The 18906-nt window shown below is 41.1% G+C and overlaps 2 protein-coding genes across 6 annotated transcripts in view; one reads left to right on the top strand and one right to left on the bottom strand.

The window, feature by feature from the left end:
• arid4b (AT-rich interaction domain 4B) overlaps window positions 1-4811 on the bottom strand; it is a 46852-nt gene extending 42041 nt beyond the window's left edge. For 3 of the 4 annotated variants that reach the window (XM_046070168.1, XM_046070170.1, XM_046070171.1), the window contains exons 1-2: window positions 4452-4811; window positions 2175-2223 (exon numbers count right to left, since the gene is read on the bottom strand). In XM_046070168.1, the coding sequence (XP_045926124.1) occupies window positions 2175-2180 (6 nt within the window). In that variant the 5' untranslated portion in view covers window positions 2181-2223; window positions 4452-4811. Of the gene's footprint in view, window positions 1-2174; window positions 2224-2983; window positions 3086-4451 lie in introns of those variants that run through there. The other variant, XM_046070169.1, reaches the window with a different exon arrangement.
• A 299-nt stretch (window positions 4812-5110) lies between these two features.
• Window positions 5111-18668, top strand: LOC123983806 (geranylgeranyl pyrophosphate synthase-like). Of its 2 annotated transcripts, XM_046070174.1 has the most exons (4): window positions 5111-5383; window positions 7392-7484; window positions 11042-11112; window positions 17040-18668. In XM_046070174.1, exons 2-4 carry the CDS (start codon window positions 7412-7414, stop codon window positions 17841-17843), a joined length of 948 nt encoding a protein of 315 aa, XP_045926130.1. In that variant the 5' UTR covers window positions 5111-5383; window positions 7392-7411; the 3' UTR covers window positions 17844-18668. The 2 variants fall into 2 exon arrangements, with proteins under 2 accessions (XP_045926130.1, XP_045926129.1); XM_046070173.1 differs by lacking the exons at window positions 5111-5383; window positions 7392-7484 and adding an exon at window positions 9582-9844.
• Window positions 18669-18906: the final 238 nt, after the last annotated feature.

Below are 18906 nucleotides of genomic sequence, written 5' to 3'. Positions count from 1 at the left end.
CCGGTAGTTACATGCATATAGACGATTATGTTATTAATGAATTGATGGAGTGGATGGATGGCATGGACAGTATGAGACCATGAATATGAAATGGTAAAATGTTTAATGATGTTAAATCTAGTCTAGGTTACCCTGGTCAAAGTGTAATCTAGGTAGTACATAATACATAATGCTTTAGCTTGAACAAGGACTATAAGCAAAGGCATTTACAGGATGTTAGCAGATTTAAGTTCATTAAGAAACAATCATATAATAATTAAGAATTTAAACAATTATCCAACACATTACTCCACTTTGAGGATGTCTAGCAAACAGTGTTAAAGCCGTGGGTGCAGTTGATGAAGAAAGGCTGTCGACCATAAGCCAAAGTGACACGAAATGCTAAATGCTAAACAAACATAATGAAAAGTTGTCCCAGTTACAGAGCGATTCACCGTTAAAGCATTGAGCAGATGCTCCTGCTATACAGAGCAGTAAAACAAGTGAGCACTCCTCAAGCATTAATACAGCCGGATGAACACCATGAAAACAACAAAGTCTACAATACTAAACCAGAAAAGTCAATGTGAAAACATCACTCCAGTCAGCAGTTATGAAAATAAGCAAGTATAAGCATAACAATCATCTAATAAGAGGCTACTGCTATCCAGCTTGAGAAAATAACTGCTGGCAACAAGAAGTAATTTTCACATATTAAGCTTTATTAGACACTCGCAGGGCTCAAATATAAGGATTGCCAAGGGCAACAAAAAAAGTCTAGCAATGCATTGCTGGTAAAAAAGTATTAAACACAACTGCTTCATGTAGCTAAGGAGTGAACCATCACAATTCATTTTATATATATATATATCTGATCCACTTGCACGAACCGCGCACATTAACGAAAAACTGATTAGAAATGCATTTGTAGTCATGGCAATCAGGAGCCAATTGTCTTCCTCAGACACAAACAGTTCATTACATAACCACAAATCATCAGGCATGTTCATGTCAGCACTACTAGTAGGACTAGTATGCATACAGGCAGCAGAAATGGTTATGAGGAAATGTAAAGCTCTGTAACAGAATGAGTTCCTCGTCTCCCATGGTTTTGACAACATTCAATGAATGAATGCTGGGAACCATTTCCACATCACATGATGCTTTAGGTTGCATTTTAATTGGATTATTTGGTAGACTGTTAACAAATCTACTAGTGAGCGCGGTGGTATAGTTTTATTAACCACAACAAGCATAGCATCATTAGGGCCAGACTACAGTATATTACTAGAGCAGCTTTTAATTTGTCCACCACTAACTCTCCAATCAAAATGCTCACATCTTCCACTTTCTTTGCTCCTCCCCCCCCCCATGCCCTGTATATTATGTGTGCCAGATAAAAATTTACACACTCTTGTCAAAGTTTCGGTATGTCATACCAATTCATTTAAAGTGAAACAACTCTGCAGGTTATGACTATTTGTATGGCTCACATAGCAGCAAATGACAAGTCAAGACACAACAGCCTGCAGGCATAACAACAGCCACAACTACAATCCACTGAAACTATAAGATTAAATCCCACAATCACAGCCTATTTCCTGAAAACTATGACAGCTGTGACTCTTTCAAATTGAGGTTCAGAGAAAGAAATGCCTTTTTCAATATTATCAAAATTTCACCGCTAATTTATTCAGCTATTCGTGTATTATTATGCCCCATACATTTATGATGTATTCAGGTGAGACACTTTCTATAAAGCAGCTTTTTTAATGAAATTCACATATTACTACATGCCCAGGCCCCATCTCAGCATTTAATTCAATAAACATTGCACAACAAAGCATAACATCAAAATTACAGTTCCCCATTTGTGTTCACAAATACAGCTGAAGCCACTGGAAACTCAATATCATGCTTATCAAATAAACATATTATTTTGGCCTGCGTCCCGATATATTTGCCTGGCTGTGTTTGAACAAAAGCAAAATTGACATTTAGTAAAAGTTCACACTAGCCTTATGAGAAGGAATGATGAAGCCATGAATATGAAATACACATTCAACATTGTGTGTTTGATTTGCCTGGTTAGGCCATGTTTGTCCAGCAGATAAATGAAAACAAGCCCCGGTAGGTAATGCAGAAGAGTAGTGACAGTAACATTAAACACATGCAAGAAAAATGAATGAACATACCTTCATCTCTCTATGAGTCCTCTAGGTGACCAGTGTAAGGAAGCTGAGGCTGAAAACAGAGGTTGGAGAAGCTGTTAGGCATTACTGACAGTGCCAACTTCAAGTCTGACACAACAAGACACTGTTGTGTTATGATGACATCACTTCTTCTGCTACACAGCTGGATGCCCTGAAAAAGCTGGGCGGCAGACACACACTGTACATGACTTAGAAAAACACATCGCCTGCACATGAAATCTTATTGTAGGGACAGCGGGTTTCATTCTGAATCCAATAGATTTAAGAAAAGTTTAAATATGCTTTGCTTAAATAATCCCAAGCAATACCATGGGGTGATGGTATGTGCGCCCGAGATTTCGAACCACATTCTCCAAAAATATCTGTGTTGCAAAGTCAAAACCGTGGCAGTGCTGATCACTCTCATTCGCAGAGCCTTTAAAGCCGTTTATGTAATGCCCAGTGCGCTGTAGTCAGTCAGTCAGTCAGCCAGCAGCAGGCAGACTTGGCTTGTGGCTACAAAGGGCGAGCAAACACAAAGTAACTCGTCCAAGGAGACGACATCCTTCTTCGGTCTAGACAAATGCATGGATAATGAAGTGCTTTGGGATAAAGTGATAACACAGTAAACGCCGCACGGTGCTCGGTTCTTTGAGTACGGCAGCGTGGTGTGCCTGCTGTCTGCACTGCACTGACTATCCCAACACTACAGCAGAGGATGACGCCATTTCTGTAGCTGACAGACGGCTAAAAAGGAAAACACTTCAGCGCACAAACACTGGAAATTGCGGTAACCGGTGGTCGCAATTCACCTGCCCCTGTCAGAGCCATGCCTTTCACGGAGACGAATCTCTTGGTTTTTAGAGAAAAACCGCCCCGACACCGTGCATTTTCGTTTTCGCTTCTCTCCCTTGTGTCGGTGCGCTGCTCTCTGCGCAGAGTCCACTCGACAGCAAAAAATAGAGCGATAATAACACTGCTTATGGGCAGGCAACACACCCCCCCCCCCCCCCCCCCCCCCCCCCCCAGACCTTCATACAAATGTCATATCACAGCTGTGTCGCAATAACAGCGTCAAGTTGGACAAAGTGAGAATGGGCCGTGCAGCACCATTAAAAGTCACTTTCTTTCTTCACAAAATGTTCCCTTCATCGACTGGTCTGGCATTTCGCTGACTGTTCGCGGAGTAGCGTTGAGTGAGGTTGCTTCTGACAAAGAAACAAGTCGACGAAACGGTTCGCAACAAGGTCAAGCTCGGGCAAGACTTGTAACGCAGCAACATCGTATTAATACCTACAACATTTTATTGTTATAACGCACGCCAAGGTCGCAGTCCTCATGGGTGGCTCGTGGTCGCGGAGGATACAATGTCATCCGCCCCAGACGATTTGCCAGACCAGCCGCTGCAAGTGAGTGACTGACCACCACCAACAATAATGCACACACTGCCCGAGCCACGGCACTCTTTTTTTCTCCGCGGTCCTAAGATCTGGTACCGTGTGGTAACTAAAGCGTCAAGCCCATTTAAAGCTCTGCTTGTAATGATACAGTCAGTTTGTCAGCGGGGATGTTGCCAGTTACGGAAATGTGCAAAATACTGGTCACGCACACACAGCATTGTGAATAACACAAGTGCTCTGTAGCAGAGGGAAAATAGTCCACCTCGCTTTATTGATCAAACGGGTGAGTTCCTTGATAACACGGATAACACTAGTCCAGCCTACACCGGACTAGTCAATCGTGAGAAGCTTACGATCCTGGTGACACAAAAGAAAAGCCTGACAGTGTAATTTACCTGTTAAATTACACCGTTGAGTCGCTTATCGACAAATCACATCCCGCAGCGATGTCAAGCGTAAACAGGTCGCCGATGGTTTCGTGTAATCTCACTTTTGACGGCTATTAGGGAACACCACAGGCGCACCTCGACGACAGCCTCTCCGAGGATTCCTCCGCTCAACAACACAACACTCCTGTCCAGCAGGCTTCAAACTATTCGAGCCCGGAGTAACGTTAGCATATCGCTGTGCTCATCAGCTTAATTTGGCTGGCTACAGCATAACTTTGTTATCGAGCTGACCCAAGTTTTTTTCTGTATTCTCGGCCGTCAGCTTTTCGCTGTCCAGTCGCCTAATTCATTCATTCCCTAACCCCCCTAAACACATCGCAGCGTTAGTTAACAAGTTAGCTAACGTCGGGGTTGGCTTGGTAGCAGCAGGGAAGCAGGCTAGTAAAAATGTTCAAAATAGCGATGGCTTTGTCGAACAAAAGGAGGCTTACCTATGCTGTCAAGTTGAGAAAGACTTGTGTTTTACAACGAAAGTGTATTAGTAATCCATCGGAACATTTACGTGAGACATCTGACAGGTTTTAACGTCGTCCGTTGGCCCCCGGTTGATGTTGGATGCGGATGGGTAAAAGTGGTTTTCGCAGAGCGCTGCTGTTTGCCTTGTTGAGTAGCTCCTCTAGCCTAGCTCTTTCTGCGATCCTCTCCCCCCTCCTCCTGAGGATGATTGACGGGCACGTCGACCCGCCTCTTCCGAAAACACGCTCGCCCACTGGATGGCACTGTGACGAGAAACGCCCAATCAGCACACGATTGGCTGATCCAGGAGAAAAATATCCGCGATGAAGCGTACGACTGGGCGGCTTTTACAACAGAGAGAAGAATACGAAAAAAACTACAACTCCCAGTTTTGGAACATATGTGAGCGCTCGATATGTATCATGGACTGGCCCGACAAGGCGGAGGTGTGTTTTTCTGATCTTCTTACAGTTGAACGCTTTAACCGGGCAATGTAGAAAATTAAATGTAACACACACAATATACGAGGCACCCATGTTACATTCCCCACCTACTCTGCGCCTGCTCTGTAGCGAAGTCGAAGCATATATAGGTAGCTCAACAGACCTAGCTTGATTTAAAAGTGTCTGTATTGAGCGTTGATGAAACTGTCCTAGCTTAACATAGCATCTGGTGAATTGGCCAGTTACACACGGACCTAACGCGGTATGAAAGTGTGTATGTGGCAGACACATCGTGTGCCTTAGTCGACCAGCGTTAAAGTGGAAGTTTTTATTTCATAAAAGAAAGAAAGAACTGCTCAACGGTGGTATACCGGCGCTTTTATGTTAGCCTGCCAACGCTAGCAATATAGCAGCCTGGCTAACAGGAACCGTTGGCGTCAGCAGACTGTCAGACAGCGGCCAAGGTGGGTGGAGTTAAAAACACTAGACGTGACCTGAAGTAAAGGCTAAATATCACAGCAGCGTTTTAGATTTAAAGCTTTGCTGTGTATGTGTCATTTGGGTCAATGTGTAATTAATATTGTCGCTGTTCTCACTTAAAGGAATGCACATTGTTAACATGGTGGGAAAACCTATATTTTTCAGAAACCTGTCCCTCCTACAATACTTTACTTACTCTAATCTACTTTTGGCTTTTTGTCTCAATGTCATCATAACATTTTTACAAGTATACGTATGGAGTAGCTGCTTGTGTTTTAAAGTAAAACTCATATGTAAATAGGAAATTAGATTGTAAATATTGTAGTTAAGCACTTGTTAAAGATGATCTGAGGATACACGCGTATAATAGATTTGTTTATCTCTTCCCACCAAATGATATTAAGTGTGCAATTAAAGTGAAATTATGCTATATTACTATACTGAACACTAAATTACAAGTTTTATTATGTGTATTTCAGGGCTGTGTTTGTTAGATAGGTACATTTGTACCTATTAAACTAGTAACTCATCTACGCGCCACAGTATCAGCTTTTGAAAAGTAATGATGACTAAATAACACCTGACAAGATATCAAGTCTTTCTAATATAATATAACCTGGATGTAAGTTATGTAGTCTGGGCCTTTTTATGAAATGAAACGTACACTGCTGCACATCAGCATTTTTTTTGAATGATCGTGAGGGATTTTTGTTATGATGGTCACAGGCAGCCCAGCCTTTCTACTTTTGTTGCTACATCACTGGTTTCTGTGATTCAACAGTAATGTGATTGTTTTAACTTATCCCATCATGTTGTCAGTGTGTAACCATGCACCAAGGGGATTTCACGGCTCTTCAAATGCGTTGGACACGCAGTGCAGTACATCATGAAAATATTAATCAGATTTGCCAAAAACCTTCATTTTCTGGTTAAGATGAGTTAGAGCAGTTCATTTAGCATTTCTCGTTTCATTTCCTGTGATTCAAATATTTGCTTATTTAAAGGAAAAGTACAATAAGTGGGTAAAAGTATCACTCCCACAGTTCCTGTGTATTATGCTGCCAAGTGGGTGGCGGCTTTTGCAGTTATGTATCTGATGTCAGTTACACTAAGATGGCCTTCGGGGCTGACAACGTTCTTGTCATTTCAACACACTTCTTTCTGCAGTTTCCTCGACTACAGCTCTGTCTGCTCAACACTGGTTCCCCACTCTGTTAGTTAAGAGCCAGCTTTGAGTTTGGTGCTGAGAAATTACAGATACAAGCAATCCAACATGAACACGCTGCAAGCATCACTAATTAGAATTATACATATCTTCACTACTTCTGTTTACTCTGTGATTGCAGACACCAAGCCTTTTAACTAGAGCTCAGTGATGTCACTATTATTTATGTAAGCCAGCTCAACAACAGAGGGATGACTGACTTTTGTAGCTTGAAACTGTTGCTACACCAGGTCACCTGTAATCTCTAAAGTAATAATAATCTCCTACTTTAGAAAGTGGGGTTGTCAATTGCTCGATGGCTCAAATGTTTAGAAAGTAACTATTTATTGTACAACGAAATGCAAAACAGAACACATGTGACTTCATGAATTATTTTGTGTGTAATAGTCTGTAATATTGGTATGAAAGAATTTATCCATTTCAAAATTCACATCCCAAGTCTTGAGAGATTAACGCAAGAAAAAAAACTAGGACTATTGTTGTTTTCCATTTTGTAAGTTCCAGATGGCTGAAACTGAAATTCCACCCTTGCTTTTTTCATTTTCCATGAACCAGTCAGTTGTCTCATGCAAACTAATAAATTAAGTGTTTCTCCCTATTTAGAACAATTAAAGGGGCATTTATTCAAAACAAACATGTTTATTTTGACTTTTATTTTGTTATAAAAGTTCTATGAGGCTGTAAAAAAAATGTATTTATCTTGTGACAGTCTTCAACAATTGTGTTTTGGTTTTCTTTACACTTGTGTTCTTTGTCCTCCAATATAGATTTGTATAAACTTGAAGCAATGGATGGTAACTCGGAAGCTGCCTCGGAGCGAATTCTGCTGGAACCATACAAGTACTTGTTGCAGCTGCCAGGTGAGTCTTTTTCCATGTCAGTGGCTGCAGAGTGGCAGATGAGGTGGACACACACAGACGTGCAGCTTAAGAGTCATCAAAAGCCACATACGCTGCTGATGAGTCACGCTGGATCGTCATGTTAGTCACACTGAATCATAGCATCAGCAAAATGCCTAAGGTGACGAATGTGATGAGAGGCTGTTTGTACATGCTGCAGACATAATAACAAAAAAACATGCACCCAGCATTCACCATAAACTGCATGAGATGAGAGGAGATAACACTTTGCCTTGTGTTATGAGGAGATACAGCTTTATTTCGTGTAAGTGTGTACAGTATGGCACAATAAGCTTGAACTTAAATGAATCCATTTAACTTATTCAGTTCAGTCGTTTTTCACATTTTGTTTCACATGTTTTGTTTTGGAACACAATCATGACAATTGACAAATATGGTGCTTACATTTTAAATCTGTGTTTTGGTAACAGGATGTGGTCTCACTATGTTAAAGATGTTATTTTATTAATGCCTAAGTTATATGGTTTTGATTGGCCACTTTTTGTCAGTGAAGAAGTGACTCACCTAACTCCAGAATTGTATTTGGGTGAACAGTACGTCCTTGGAGTTTCAGTTAGTTGGGATGTTTCCTCTGTTGCAACATTTCCCATTAAAGGGGCATTATGGAGTTTTCAGCCGCCACTAGTAGTGTGGTTTTAAGATGGCAACCAGGTGTGTGCTCCTACGCGTGCTCGCCTGAACTCATGAGCAAGCATAATGTGAAAAACAACCGCTTTCATACAGAGATCCTGCAATCAACACGGAAACATCAGCATGCCGACGGTGGCTTTTCGCACAGACATGTTCAGGCTCTGTTACTTCAACGTTCCCGCATCATACACGTAGACTGTATATAAAAAGGTCATACAGTGCAGCGAGCCAGCATATTGGAACAGTACTCCCAGGAAAAAAAGGCAGTGTGACAGTAGCTATAAACAAAAAAGGACACAGCTACACACAACATGCTGGGAACTCAGATAAACTCCAACAGCAATGTTACAGTAATATATTTTATCAGCTTGAGGTTGAATTAATCCATGCTCACAACATGAAAATGTTACATTTACTGCATTTAGCCAAGGTTATTCATCAGGGTTAGCTCGTCTGCCGCTTTTCAGTAACGTTACTGTGTATCTTTCATCGGAGGCTCAGCAATGTGAGCACAGCTAAATGTACTGGATGATAATGAAACAGTTGGTACAAACAAGATTGTTGATACACTTTATAAAAGTTAGACCGTAGTAAGTAACATTACTGTAGAGAATGTTTCTTCCAATGTGGTGATGTTCTATGCTGTCTTGTATATTACGTGGGTGACGTAAATTACAGAGATTGAGACACTGAAGAAGCTGTGTACCTGATAAATATATCTATCTATTGCTTAAATTTGTACTCACACCAGTCTGTGTTAAGATTGTTGGAGTGAGCAATCAGATAACAGGCCTTTAAACCTTTTCTTTAAACAACAGAACACTTCCTGTGCTTGATTTAGGCCAGCTACAGAGCCTTCTTTGCTTTAATTATTTGACTTTTTTGATTCAGTTATTCTAGCCAAGTCACCTCTACAGTTACCTAAACGGAGTGTGTTTGTGTGTGTGCTCAGTCTGTATTGCATGTTAGCAGTTGGCTCTGCAATACAAAAAAAAAAACTGAGGTAATGGATTAACTGGGGGTAAATTGTCAACCTTTAAATTAGGGCTGAACATTTAACCAAAATCTTATTGAAATCGCAATATATGGCCTATATGATCAAAAAACGCTTGGCATTTGCAAGATTTTAGGTTCTGGACGAAATGCGATCCTCATGAGTTTTTGGAGGCACTCCTCAGCAAACAAATGCGCGCATGGCATTGTCCAAAGAGAATGCAGGAGAGATAAGTTGATCATAGCCTTTTGTTATCGGGAGACAATCATCAGTGCCCTGGGCCAGAAAATCAATCTTGGAGAATTAGAGATTTTAAGGCGGGCATGGAGGGTAGCTGGCTGCGGAAAGGGGGTGTGTCGGACGGCAGGTGTGTGGCAACGGAGTCAGAAGAGAAGTTAAAACGACGAGCCAGCAAGCATCTGAAGAGAGAACACTTCTGTGGGAGCAACAATGGATATGACAGCACAGCAGAAACAGATCCCCGTCTCTCAGGAGAAGCAACCCTGGCGGGGGGAAGTTTCTTTACCATCGGACAGGCTGTGCCAACAGAGCGGTCTGCAGTCGGAAGCTGACAGCAGGGGACACACAGAGAGGTCTGCACAGACTCATGCTGGCTCTTCCGTGGTGGAAAAGCTACAAGCAGAGACTCCGATCCTGGACTTCAGTTTCACTAAAGGTCTACACATTATGTTCGCGGTCTTCTTTCCAAATTAGATAAGATTGATGATGTGTAATAGTAAAGTTGGGATTGTGTGTTTTTCAGAAACCTGGCTGGACGCTTCGATCAGTGATACAGAAACTGAAAATTATGTTGTCTTTGCGAAAATCACAACATAATCATTTAAATAGGTTTTTCAATGAAAATGAGAAGAATTATGTAAAAATGATCATTCCCTCTAATATCGCAAATCTTACCACAATTGCAATTTTAGTCAAAATAAGCGCAATAATATTATTTACTTTTTTCTTTTTTTTTTTTCAAAATTGTTCAGCTCTACTTTAAATAACTGCTTATATTATATTTTAAAATATGTTATTTTAGAATATTTCTGGTCTGTTTGGACTCTCTTATAAAGCTATTTCTTGGTCTATGTCAATAGTGAGAGTGTAATCAGTCTGACCTCATACTAGGGCTGGGCGATATGTCCAGAAATGTTATCACGATAAAAACATTTCATATCATTTGATATCGATAATTATCATGATACATGTCAAATAATTATTTATTTCAAGTTTAAAGGCTGATTTTTGCTCCTGATTGAAAATTGAAGAAACCAGGTTAATTATGTGGTTAAACTTTTCTTTATGGTCAGAATGTGACAAACACATAATGCCAAACAGTGGATCACTTCAAGTCTGAGTTAGAACATTTAAAACTATTATCTTTTTCAACAAATATGATTAGTTAATCTTTTTTCAGGCCTCCTTTTTTTTTTTTTTCAACAAAATAAATATTTTAATAGAAAAATTAGGTGCTAATTTGTTTTGTGATTCAAATGAATTAAAGCAAATATTTATTGACGATATATTGTTATTGAGGGAAATTATATTATGCTATAATTATCATTATTGTTTTATTGCCCAGCCCTACGTCATACTGTATTTATATTAGATGAAGTTATGACAACAAGAATGGGAATATGTAGCAACCATGCATGCACCAGCTGTGTTAATATAGCAAAGTGTGAATTTTCAAATATCAGCAACACAAGGTGGGGAAAAATGCTAATCTCAGTGAAGCCTAAGCACCAAAGCCCATTTTTAATGTAGACTGAGCTCATTGTGAAAGATGCAAATACAGTTTATCTTTTTCCTTTGCATACTACAGACATATTTAAAACACTTAAACTTTTGTTTTCCGCTCTCTTCTCAGGAAAGCAGGTGAGGACAAAACTGTCCCAAGCATTTAACCACTGGCTCAATGTTCCAGACGACAAACTGCAGGTGAGAAATCGGCCATTTCAGGCCTCGTGTTTATTGTAGTAGACGGGTCCAGGAAGGTGAAATGATGCTGTGCTCATTCTGCATTGGCAGTTTATTTTGTAATGCAACCAGTATAATGAATGTTCTGTCAGCTCAGTTGTTCTAACTGAATGTAAGGCTTTGGATGTAGAGCTCAGAGCATCTATGATTTATTACAGAAGGTTTTAATGCATCTGAGGATCAAGTGGAATGAAATGAAAAGGGTGGAGCGACACCTTCAAAAACAAAACGGCTATGTACATACATTTGTTTGATCTGTAGGTTAAAGAATGCAGCTTTCCCTTACTGATTTCAGGAATCTTTTGAAGTTGGAAGCATTTTGTTTGCAGTGCGTTTAAGATCTTGTCTAAAGTAAGGAAATCTTGGCCTAAATGCTAAAGCTGCATCAAACAATTTTAAACTAGCGGGGGGGACAGAATAACTCTAAAACATGTTGATTATTGAAACAGATGTTTACTTAAACATCCATCAGACATGGACCAACATTATCATCTCATCTGAGTTACATTTATGTCCAGTGGTTAGTAATGTCTAATTGTATCGTATCATTCTATTTACGGTTAAAGTCCCACCTACTGCGGATGTATTCATAACACCTTGGCTTACTATTCTCATTCTATTCGCCATTTCTGACAAGGTTGCTGTTTATACTGTTTCATTTGAAGTTGTCCACTCATGACTCACAGCTTTAACACTGCTCAGCTGGCACATTAATAACATTATTTAATAATATACTAGAGAACATTTATCAAAATTCTTTAAAAGAAAGTAAAAAAAAAACAAACAGCTATTGATGGGTACAGTACAAACTAAACTAAACAAAATTAAGCACTATACAGCAGAAACACGGTCACAGGCTTTCAAATCCATGAAGACCTGCCGCCTAGACTTGAGTCTGCGCCTGTCATATGAAATGTGCCGTATAAATAAACTTGACAAAAACTGTTTTTTACCATATCCATAAAGATGAATAACACTGATGCAAAACAGGATTATAGGTTTTCTGTACTCTCACACTTTTAAATATTGCATAGAGTTAAAGATTGAAGTCCAGTCATGATGGTAGAGTGTAGTTAATTAGTTAGTGTTTTGACAGGTTATAGTGTCCATACCTTTAAAAAAAAAAAAAAAAACACAGGTGCAAATAATGTGCAAAAGATTAGAAAAATGAATTTGTGTAGATAAAGCCTAAATGTGTATGTGTTTATTTACTGAATTCAATTCACTGTATTTTCATTCATATCAGTTTCTATTTCCTGTTTTGGTGCTCATGTCTTTGTCTTTATGTACATGCTGGTCATGTGACACCCACCCCCACCCCTCCTACTACTACTCGACTCGCCAGACGACTGGCTGAACTAGTTCAACTTTTTTCTCTTGAATGTTGTCATCTGCCACCTTCCTTTCTTACTCCACATCATCTGAAATTAATAAAAATCAGTTTGAATACATTCCAGCATGAATCCCATCTGTACCTGGAAAGCCTCTTTTATAAGGCATGGTGTCTATCACCCTGCGTTTCTAACCAGAGAGTGCTGTTTCTGGTTGGAGTGAAAGCAAGATTTCCCAGTGAGTTGTGGTCTTTATATTATAATCACTAAGCACTTTAACTGACTGCACGTGAGCCGTTGTCAAGCCAATTTCTGAGAAACTGGTCTGATTCCCAGACTCTAAAGCACTGAGTTTTTTTCTTCCTCTAGTCACATTAGATTTCTCTTTTAAAGTTGGATGGAAAAAGGAAGACACTAAATTGATGGTAATAACTGCAATAGTCGCAGTAACTGTTGATTCTAACCCAGGGGTTTCCCCAGGATTCCTGAATATGATGGGGATAGTTACCTTTTGTTTATTGTATGCTAATATTGCATGATAAAATGCATGTAACACTTTATTTGGGAAGTGAGATATAATGGAAGGCAGCACACTGTCTTAGTCATCAAATCTATGTGAGTGTGTGTGCTTTTTGAATGACAGCACTTAGGCCATGGTAGCTAATTGTTTTATTGTGTAGTGTATTCCAGATGGTGCTGTAAATGATAGTGACAACGAACTATTAGGCAGCATTTTTAGGGATTGATTGTGTATTGTAAGACATGCTGGACCAACATTCATCTCAAGTGAGAGACTACTGCTTCTCTTTTAACTTCTTGGGTTCCTGATCACCCCTGTGAGCAAAGGATTAACAAGATTCAAGTCTCAGTTAGCTTCCCAGGCAAACACCTCCACTCATCCATAGCAGAGTTTTAACACATTCTTGGATGCTGGCTGATTAGATTGCAACAGACATATTGGAGTGTATATACAGATAGCAGGCTGAATGGCATTTCTGCTTTTCCTTAGTCAGATTAATTTTAAATTAGCCAGTTAGGATGTATTTGCTTTATTGAGCAGCACCCTCGCCACTGTCCGCTTAGGGAGTGGAGGCCATTGGCCTCATTATACTGATTGCATTAGCATTGTTGTGGCTGAATACCGGTTCTGTGTCCACTGATGAAGATATGGAGACTAAGCTGCGTTTTCTGAATCTATATGCCTTTCGCAGTGCAGAATGCTAAGTGTTCAGCCTGTCAGGTCTCATTAGGTTTGCTGTTCAACAGTCCCCCCACCCCGAGCAAAGCTCAGAGGTCAGACTGGTGTCTCCTGTGGCCATTTCATCTTCCAGTGCACAATAAAAGTCCTGTGGAGGAGTAATAAAGTTGTTGAATATTATAGCTCAATCCTGTGATGTCAGCCCTCCCCCTGCTACAGTATCCATCTCACACTTTGCATCCGTGGAGATGTATTTAATCACAGCTTTCACACTGCTACTATTACTGTGGGCTGTATGTCTTTATAAAAGGAGCGACTCAACATTCAAAGTGGCGTTTATTATTATTTTTACATTACATGCTGCTGCATTCCTTGATTGATGTAGTGCTGCCATATTCAATTCAGGTGCACATAGGCTCGTTAAAGCTACACTGATGTTAGAGTTTTGAGTTTGACTGATCAGCTTTTGATGTCGATTAGTTGGCAGTTCATTTGGCCTACATTCATATGCAGATTGAAACCAAATCTACTTTTGTTCTCCCGATAATTCCACTTCAGACAGAATGGCCTTGTTACGGTACAGCGGGTAGTTGAGGTTTTAAATTTACCTCACATATCAAAGGATAATCTTGCCCTATGACTCCCTCTGCCCCCCCCCGTGCAGCAGCTCTATAAACTCCTGCTGAACCCATCATGCAGACTCCTCATCACCATTAGCACACTGCTGCCAAGAAGTCGCCGCCATGGAAACAACCGTGCCTTGAGATAGATGGAGGCAGTGACAATGTCTCATTCACTTGGCAATGAATTTTTTATCAAAGCCCCATATGTGCTTCTCTACAGTGTAGTACAGCACAGGTTGCGGAGGTTTAGGAAATTCCCCCTGTTCACATCGGTTACCTTGCGACCTTTAGCTGACTGGCTTCCTCCTGTTCTCTGTGACAATGTCGAAAGGTTAGCTTTTATATACTATTTTCTCACTTTGAAAACATGTGTCTTTCATGAGAATGTCTGCTGCCTCGGGCTCTGAGGTACTAGTAGGTTTTAACGTGACGGATGCAGAGTGATACTAGAACTGGGTTGCAGGTTAGCATATCAAATATGTGTAGCAACTCATAACTGTGGGACAGTGTTACAACAGTAATTCCTATTTAACAGGTGAAATTTCTGGCTACAACCTGTTATGTATTAGAGGGTTATCATTACATCGAGCAGATAAGAGGTTGTGACAACAGCAGATTGTATTGCAGTAAAGTCTGGATCAGGCTAGACAGTACATTTGTATTGCAGGGTTTTTCCCAGGAAGTAGTTTAGCTGCAGCAGACCCTGACACATCTCATCTCGTGATCAATTCAGTTGCTAGATGACAGCCTAAGCAATAGCCACACTTATTAAATATATGACCTTTGCTGAAATAGCTCGTCTGTTCTTTTCTCTAAATGTTAATGTGTGATTTCATAAGTGTATTAATTTTGTATGATGACAGTGAAGGTGCGCCACCATGTCTATAAAACACTGCAAGAAATGCCTGTATTGTAAGTTAGTTGATTAGTTACGGGCTCTATTATCCACTTTGTGGGAAATTGTGAGGGCAAACTGATGGGATACGGAATCAAGGAACAACACAATTTAAAAAAACAAAACATAGGCCTAAATCGAGGATTAAGATTATGCTGTGACTTCTTGAGCATCTTCCAAAAATTGGTATGGCCATGTTAAAACCTTGGCAAGACTTCTAACAGTCCTGCAGTCTGACTCAGGTGTACTTGCCGTGGTTAGCACCTACTGTAGTCTCTATGTGAGACAGGTTTATGGGTGCACATAACTCACTTGTCTGTTTCATAGTTTTTTACCCTCAATGTATTGGTCCCAGTGCACTCGTTTGTTGTGAAGGAATCTCTGCGTTCTTAATGGATCACCGATTGTAGCTTCGGCAAACACTGAGTTTCTGGGTCAGTAACCTCTGGTGATAATCAATGAAGTCTTGTGGAGGCACTTGGCACTTAGACCGCAGCATTATACAGCGACAGGCTGACTAATCAGAATCCTTGGAGAACGCAGACACACCTATGTCCAAAATCGGAAAACTTTTTGTGTTTGGGTTTCATAGCTGCTGTTGGTATCTGACGCTGTTGTTTACATGAATTTTAACTCTTGTCTTGAATGTCCCCTTGTTCCTTTGTCATGACATGGAATTGTACTTCACAGAGAGCACAGTCGGTTTGCAATGAACCATCGACTCCATGAGGGTGTTTTTGGCTGCATAATATTCCATTTTGTCGTTCATGTGAGCATTCATTGTACCTTTACCCACACACCCCTCCCCCTCCCCCCTCTCTTGTAAGTGGCTCACTGAGGTTGCAGGGTGAGCGAGTGTCGAGACCCTGCCACAGGAAAGGTTGTGTTTGGCGGATAAACTGCTCAACTGGCCCAGCCTTGGCCATCTGCCTGACCCACTGAGCCTCTCTTTGTGCTCCCCAGCCCCATACAAACAGCTTTCATTACCAGGCCACACCACTTGTCTTTTAAATCAGCAGAGCACTCCAGCAGGCTGCACAGCGAGACCAAGACAGCAGACACCTGATAGTAACCCCGGCTGTTTTGTGTTGAACATGGATGTGAAATAAAGCCATTTTTGGTTGTCAGGTTAAGGCTCCTCCTGATGGACAGAGGACGGTTTGCTATAAGTCTTGACTCACCGCAGTTGTGCATGTGTGTTAATGTTGATATAGGCTTTAATACAGTAAAGCTGTTGGAGCTTGTCAATACACTCATCACTTATGGCTCTGTACTGAGCCCAGGTCATTCTCTCTTTAGAGGAGGCAAAAGTGTGCTAAGCCCTGTGGTGTTGCATGTAATTGCTTAACAATGTGAATCCTCTAAACTCATCGAGCCACTGTTGCTCTCCCTCAGGCACGACCTCGGAGTTTCAGAGCAGACCAGGTAACATCAACAGCAGTCCTATCAATCTCTGAATCTGAAACGGTCCCAGTCTAGAGTGTGTTTTTGCTGAACTCTCTGACTGCCTGGTTAGTTTCAGCAACAACTATTCTGTCTGCTGATGATCCACTAGTGGAGCAGTGCAGGCAAGAGTATTGACATGGCACCCTCTGCTGTATACAAGTTGTAATGCATCATTTACATAGAGCTTCAGACTGTCTGTGTTACTAGTCAAGAGAAGGGCGAGGGTTTTCTCAGTTTAAGTATCATTATTCCCAAAAGTTAGTACAGCAAAACATCAAAACGTGTTCTATACTATGAAATGGAAAAGCTCATATGATTGTCACACTCACTCTCAAACTATGCATTTGTCATTTCTGCATAATCATGTAATTTAATAATCATTTTGTTTGTGTCAGGTGATTATCACAGTGACAGAGATGCTGCACAACGCCAGCTTGCTCATAGACGACATCGAGGACAGCTCCAAGTTGCGGCGAGGCTTCCCCGTTGCCCACAGCATCTATGGCATTCCCTCCGTCATCAACTCGGCCAACTACGTCTACTTTTTGGGGTTGGAGAAGGTGCTGACCCTGGATCACCCTGAGGCTGTCCAAGTGTTTACCCAGCAGCTGCTGGAGCTGCACCGTGGTCAGGGCCTGGACATCCACTGGAGGGACACCTACACCTGTCCCACAGAGCAGGAGTATCGCAACATGGTGCTGCAGAAAACTGGAGGGCTCTTTGGCCTGGCCGTGGGCCTGATGCAGCTCTTCTCGGATTGGAAACAGGACCTGAAACCCCTCCTGGACACGCTGGGCCTCTTCTTCCAGATCCGTGACGACTACGCCAACCTCAGCTCTCACGAGTACAGCGAGAATAAGAGCTTCTGTGAGGACCTGACCGAGGGCAAGTTCTCTTTTCCCACCATTCATGCCATATGGTCGCGTCCGGAGAGCACCCAGGTGCAGAACATCCTGAGGCAGCGCACAGAGAACATGGACATCAAACGATACTGTGTGGACTACCTGGAGAAGGTAGGCTCGTTTGCCTACACCCGTCAGACTCTGCGGGACCTGGAAGTGGAGGCCTACCGCCTCATCGGGGAGCTTGGGGGAAACCCTCAACTGGAAAGCCTTGTCAAACACCTCAGCCAAATGCACCACGAGGCTGAGGCCACAGCAGAGTCCCGTACTGAGCCACGCCACAGCCACAGCCCCTGACCTCACCCACCTTTCGCTGCTACGCGAATCACATGCTAGCCCAACACACTCCACTAACACAGAAGCTTTGCTAATGATGCAGACATACACATTCCTGAAAACGCACACAGCGGTATGTTACAACTATTTTATGGGTCACTCATTAACCTTGAGAAGTTGAATTTTGATATTGACAGCTTTGACTGCAGCTATGAGACAGCAAATCAGCCACAAATGTTGCCTCTCTCTTTTGTGCAGTAGTAGAGTTTTGCTTACACATCAGTAAGTTATATCCAAGTGTAGGCGTGTGTGTCAGTGGAAGAAATTTATAGTTATAATTTATAGAGAAACTAACTTGTTATGGTTTTAAATTTGCTTTCCTGAAAATGACAAATAATAAGATGACAACAAAGTGTAAAAGCCTTCCTTTTGATGTGCATATAAATGTTGTTGTTTTTTTAATGTTTTGGTGTTTATCAGGGCGGAGTGAATGGTTGGTGTATTTTTTTCTGAAGTCCCTGTTTAAAATCATGTGGATGTCCTGAGTGTATGATGTCAGATTTGGGGATCCTTAATCATTAAGCCACCGGAGTGCCAATCCTTTAGAAAAGCCCTCTGCAAATCAATTGTCAAATTGTTATGTAACATGCTGGCATTATATGCAAAGTAGTGCATATGAATGCTCTGTTGATAGTTGGGTTTAATGCAGACGGTTTTTCCTTCTGGTTCAGATTCAGCACATCTCTGAAATTGTATTAGGGTGATTCAGTTATATTTGTAAGTAGACACTGTGCTGCAGTTAAGAACTTATTTACATCTATTGAATAAAAAAAACTTTAAATATAACCTGTGGGCTTGTCTCTGAAACAACATTTCACATCTCCCTGTGGCATCAAGGCTACTTTGGTTTTTATTGTTTTGAACTGAACATGTTTAATGAAATGGGCACCCTTCTCCAGAGATAAGTAGCACCATCTACTGAGCACACGGGTGTTATTGAAAACCAAAATACTTGTTTTTATGTGTCTTTCTGCCTTTTACAGTAGTTATAAGCTTCTTTCCTACACTGCACCTGTCTTATCTA

This window comes from Micropterus dolomieu, linkage group LG15 (genome assembly GCF_021292245.1).
Source record: "Micropterus dolomieu isolate WLL.071019.BEF.003 ecotype Adirondacks linkage group LG15, ASM2129224v1, whole genome shotgun sequence".
Taxonomy (NCBI): Eukaryota; Metazoa; Chordata; class Actinopteri; order Centrarchiformes; family Centrarchidae; genus Micropterus; species Micropterus dolomieu.
Note: the sequence above shows the minus strand (reverse complement) of the source record. Positions and strands in the feature narration are given on the sequence as shown.

What these genes read in the sequence shown, in the direction of transcription:
- LOC123983806 (XM_046070173.1), top strand. Translation starts at nt 9,619, where the DNA reads ATGGATATGACAGCACAGCAGAAACAGATCCCCGTCTCTCAGGAGAAG. An exon ending in GGACTTCAGTTTCACTAAAG is followed by an intron (nt 9,845 to 11,041) that starts GTCTACACATTA and finishes CTCTCTTCTCAG; the next exon opens with GAAAGCAGGTGAGGACAAAA. An exon ending in TTCCAGACGACAAACTGCAG is followed by an intron (nt 11,113 to 17,039) that starts GTGAGAAATCGG and finishes TGTTTGTGTCAG; the next exon opens with GTGATTATCACAGTGACAGA.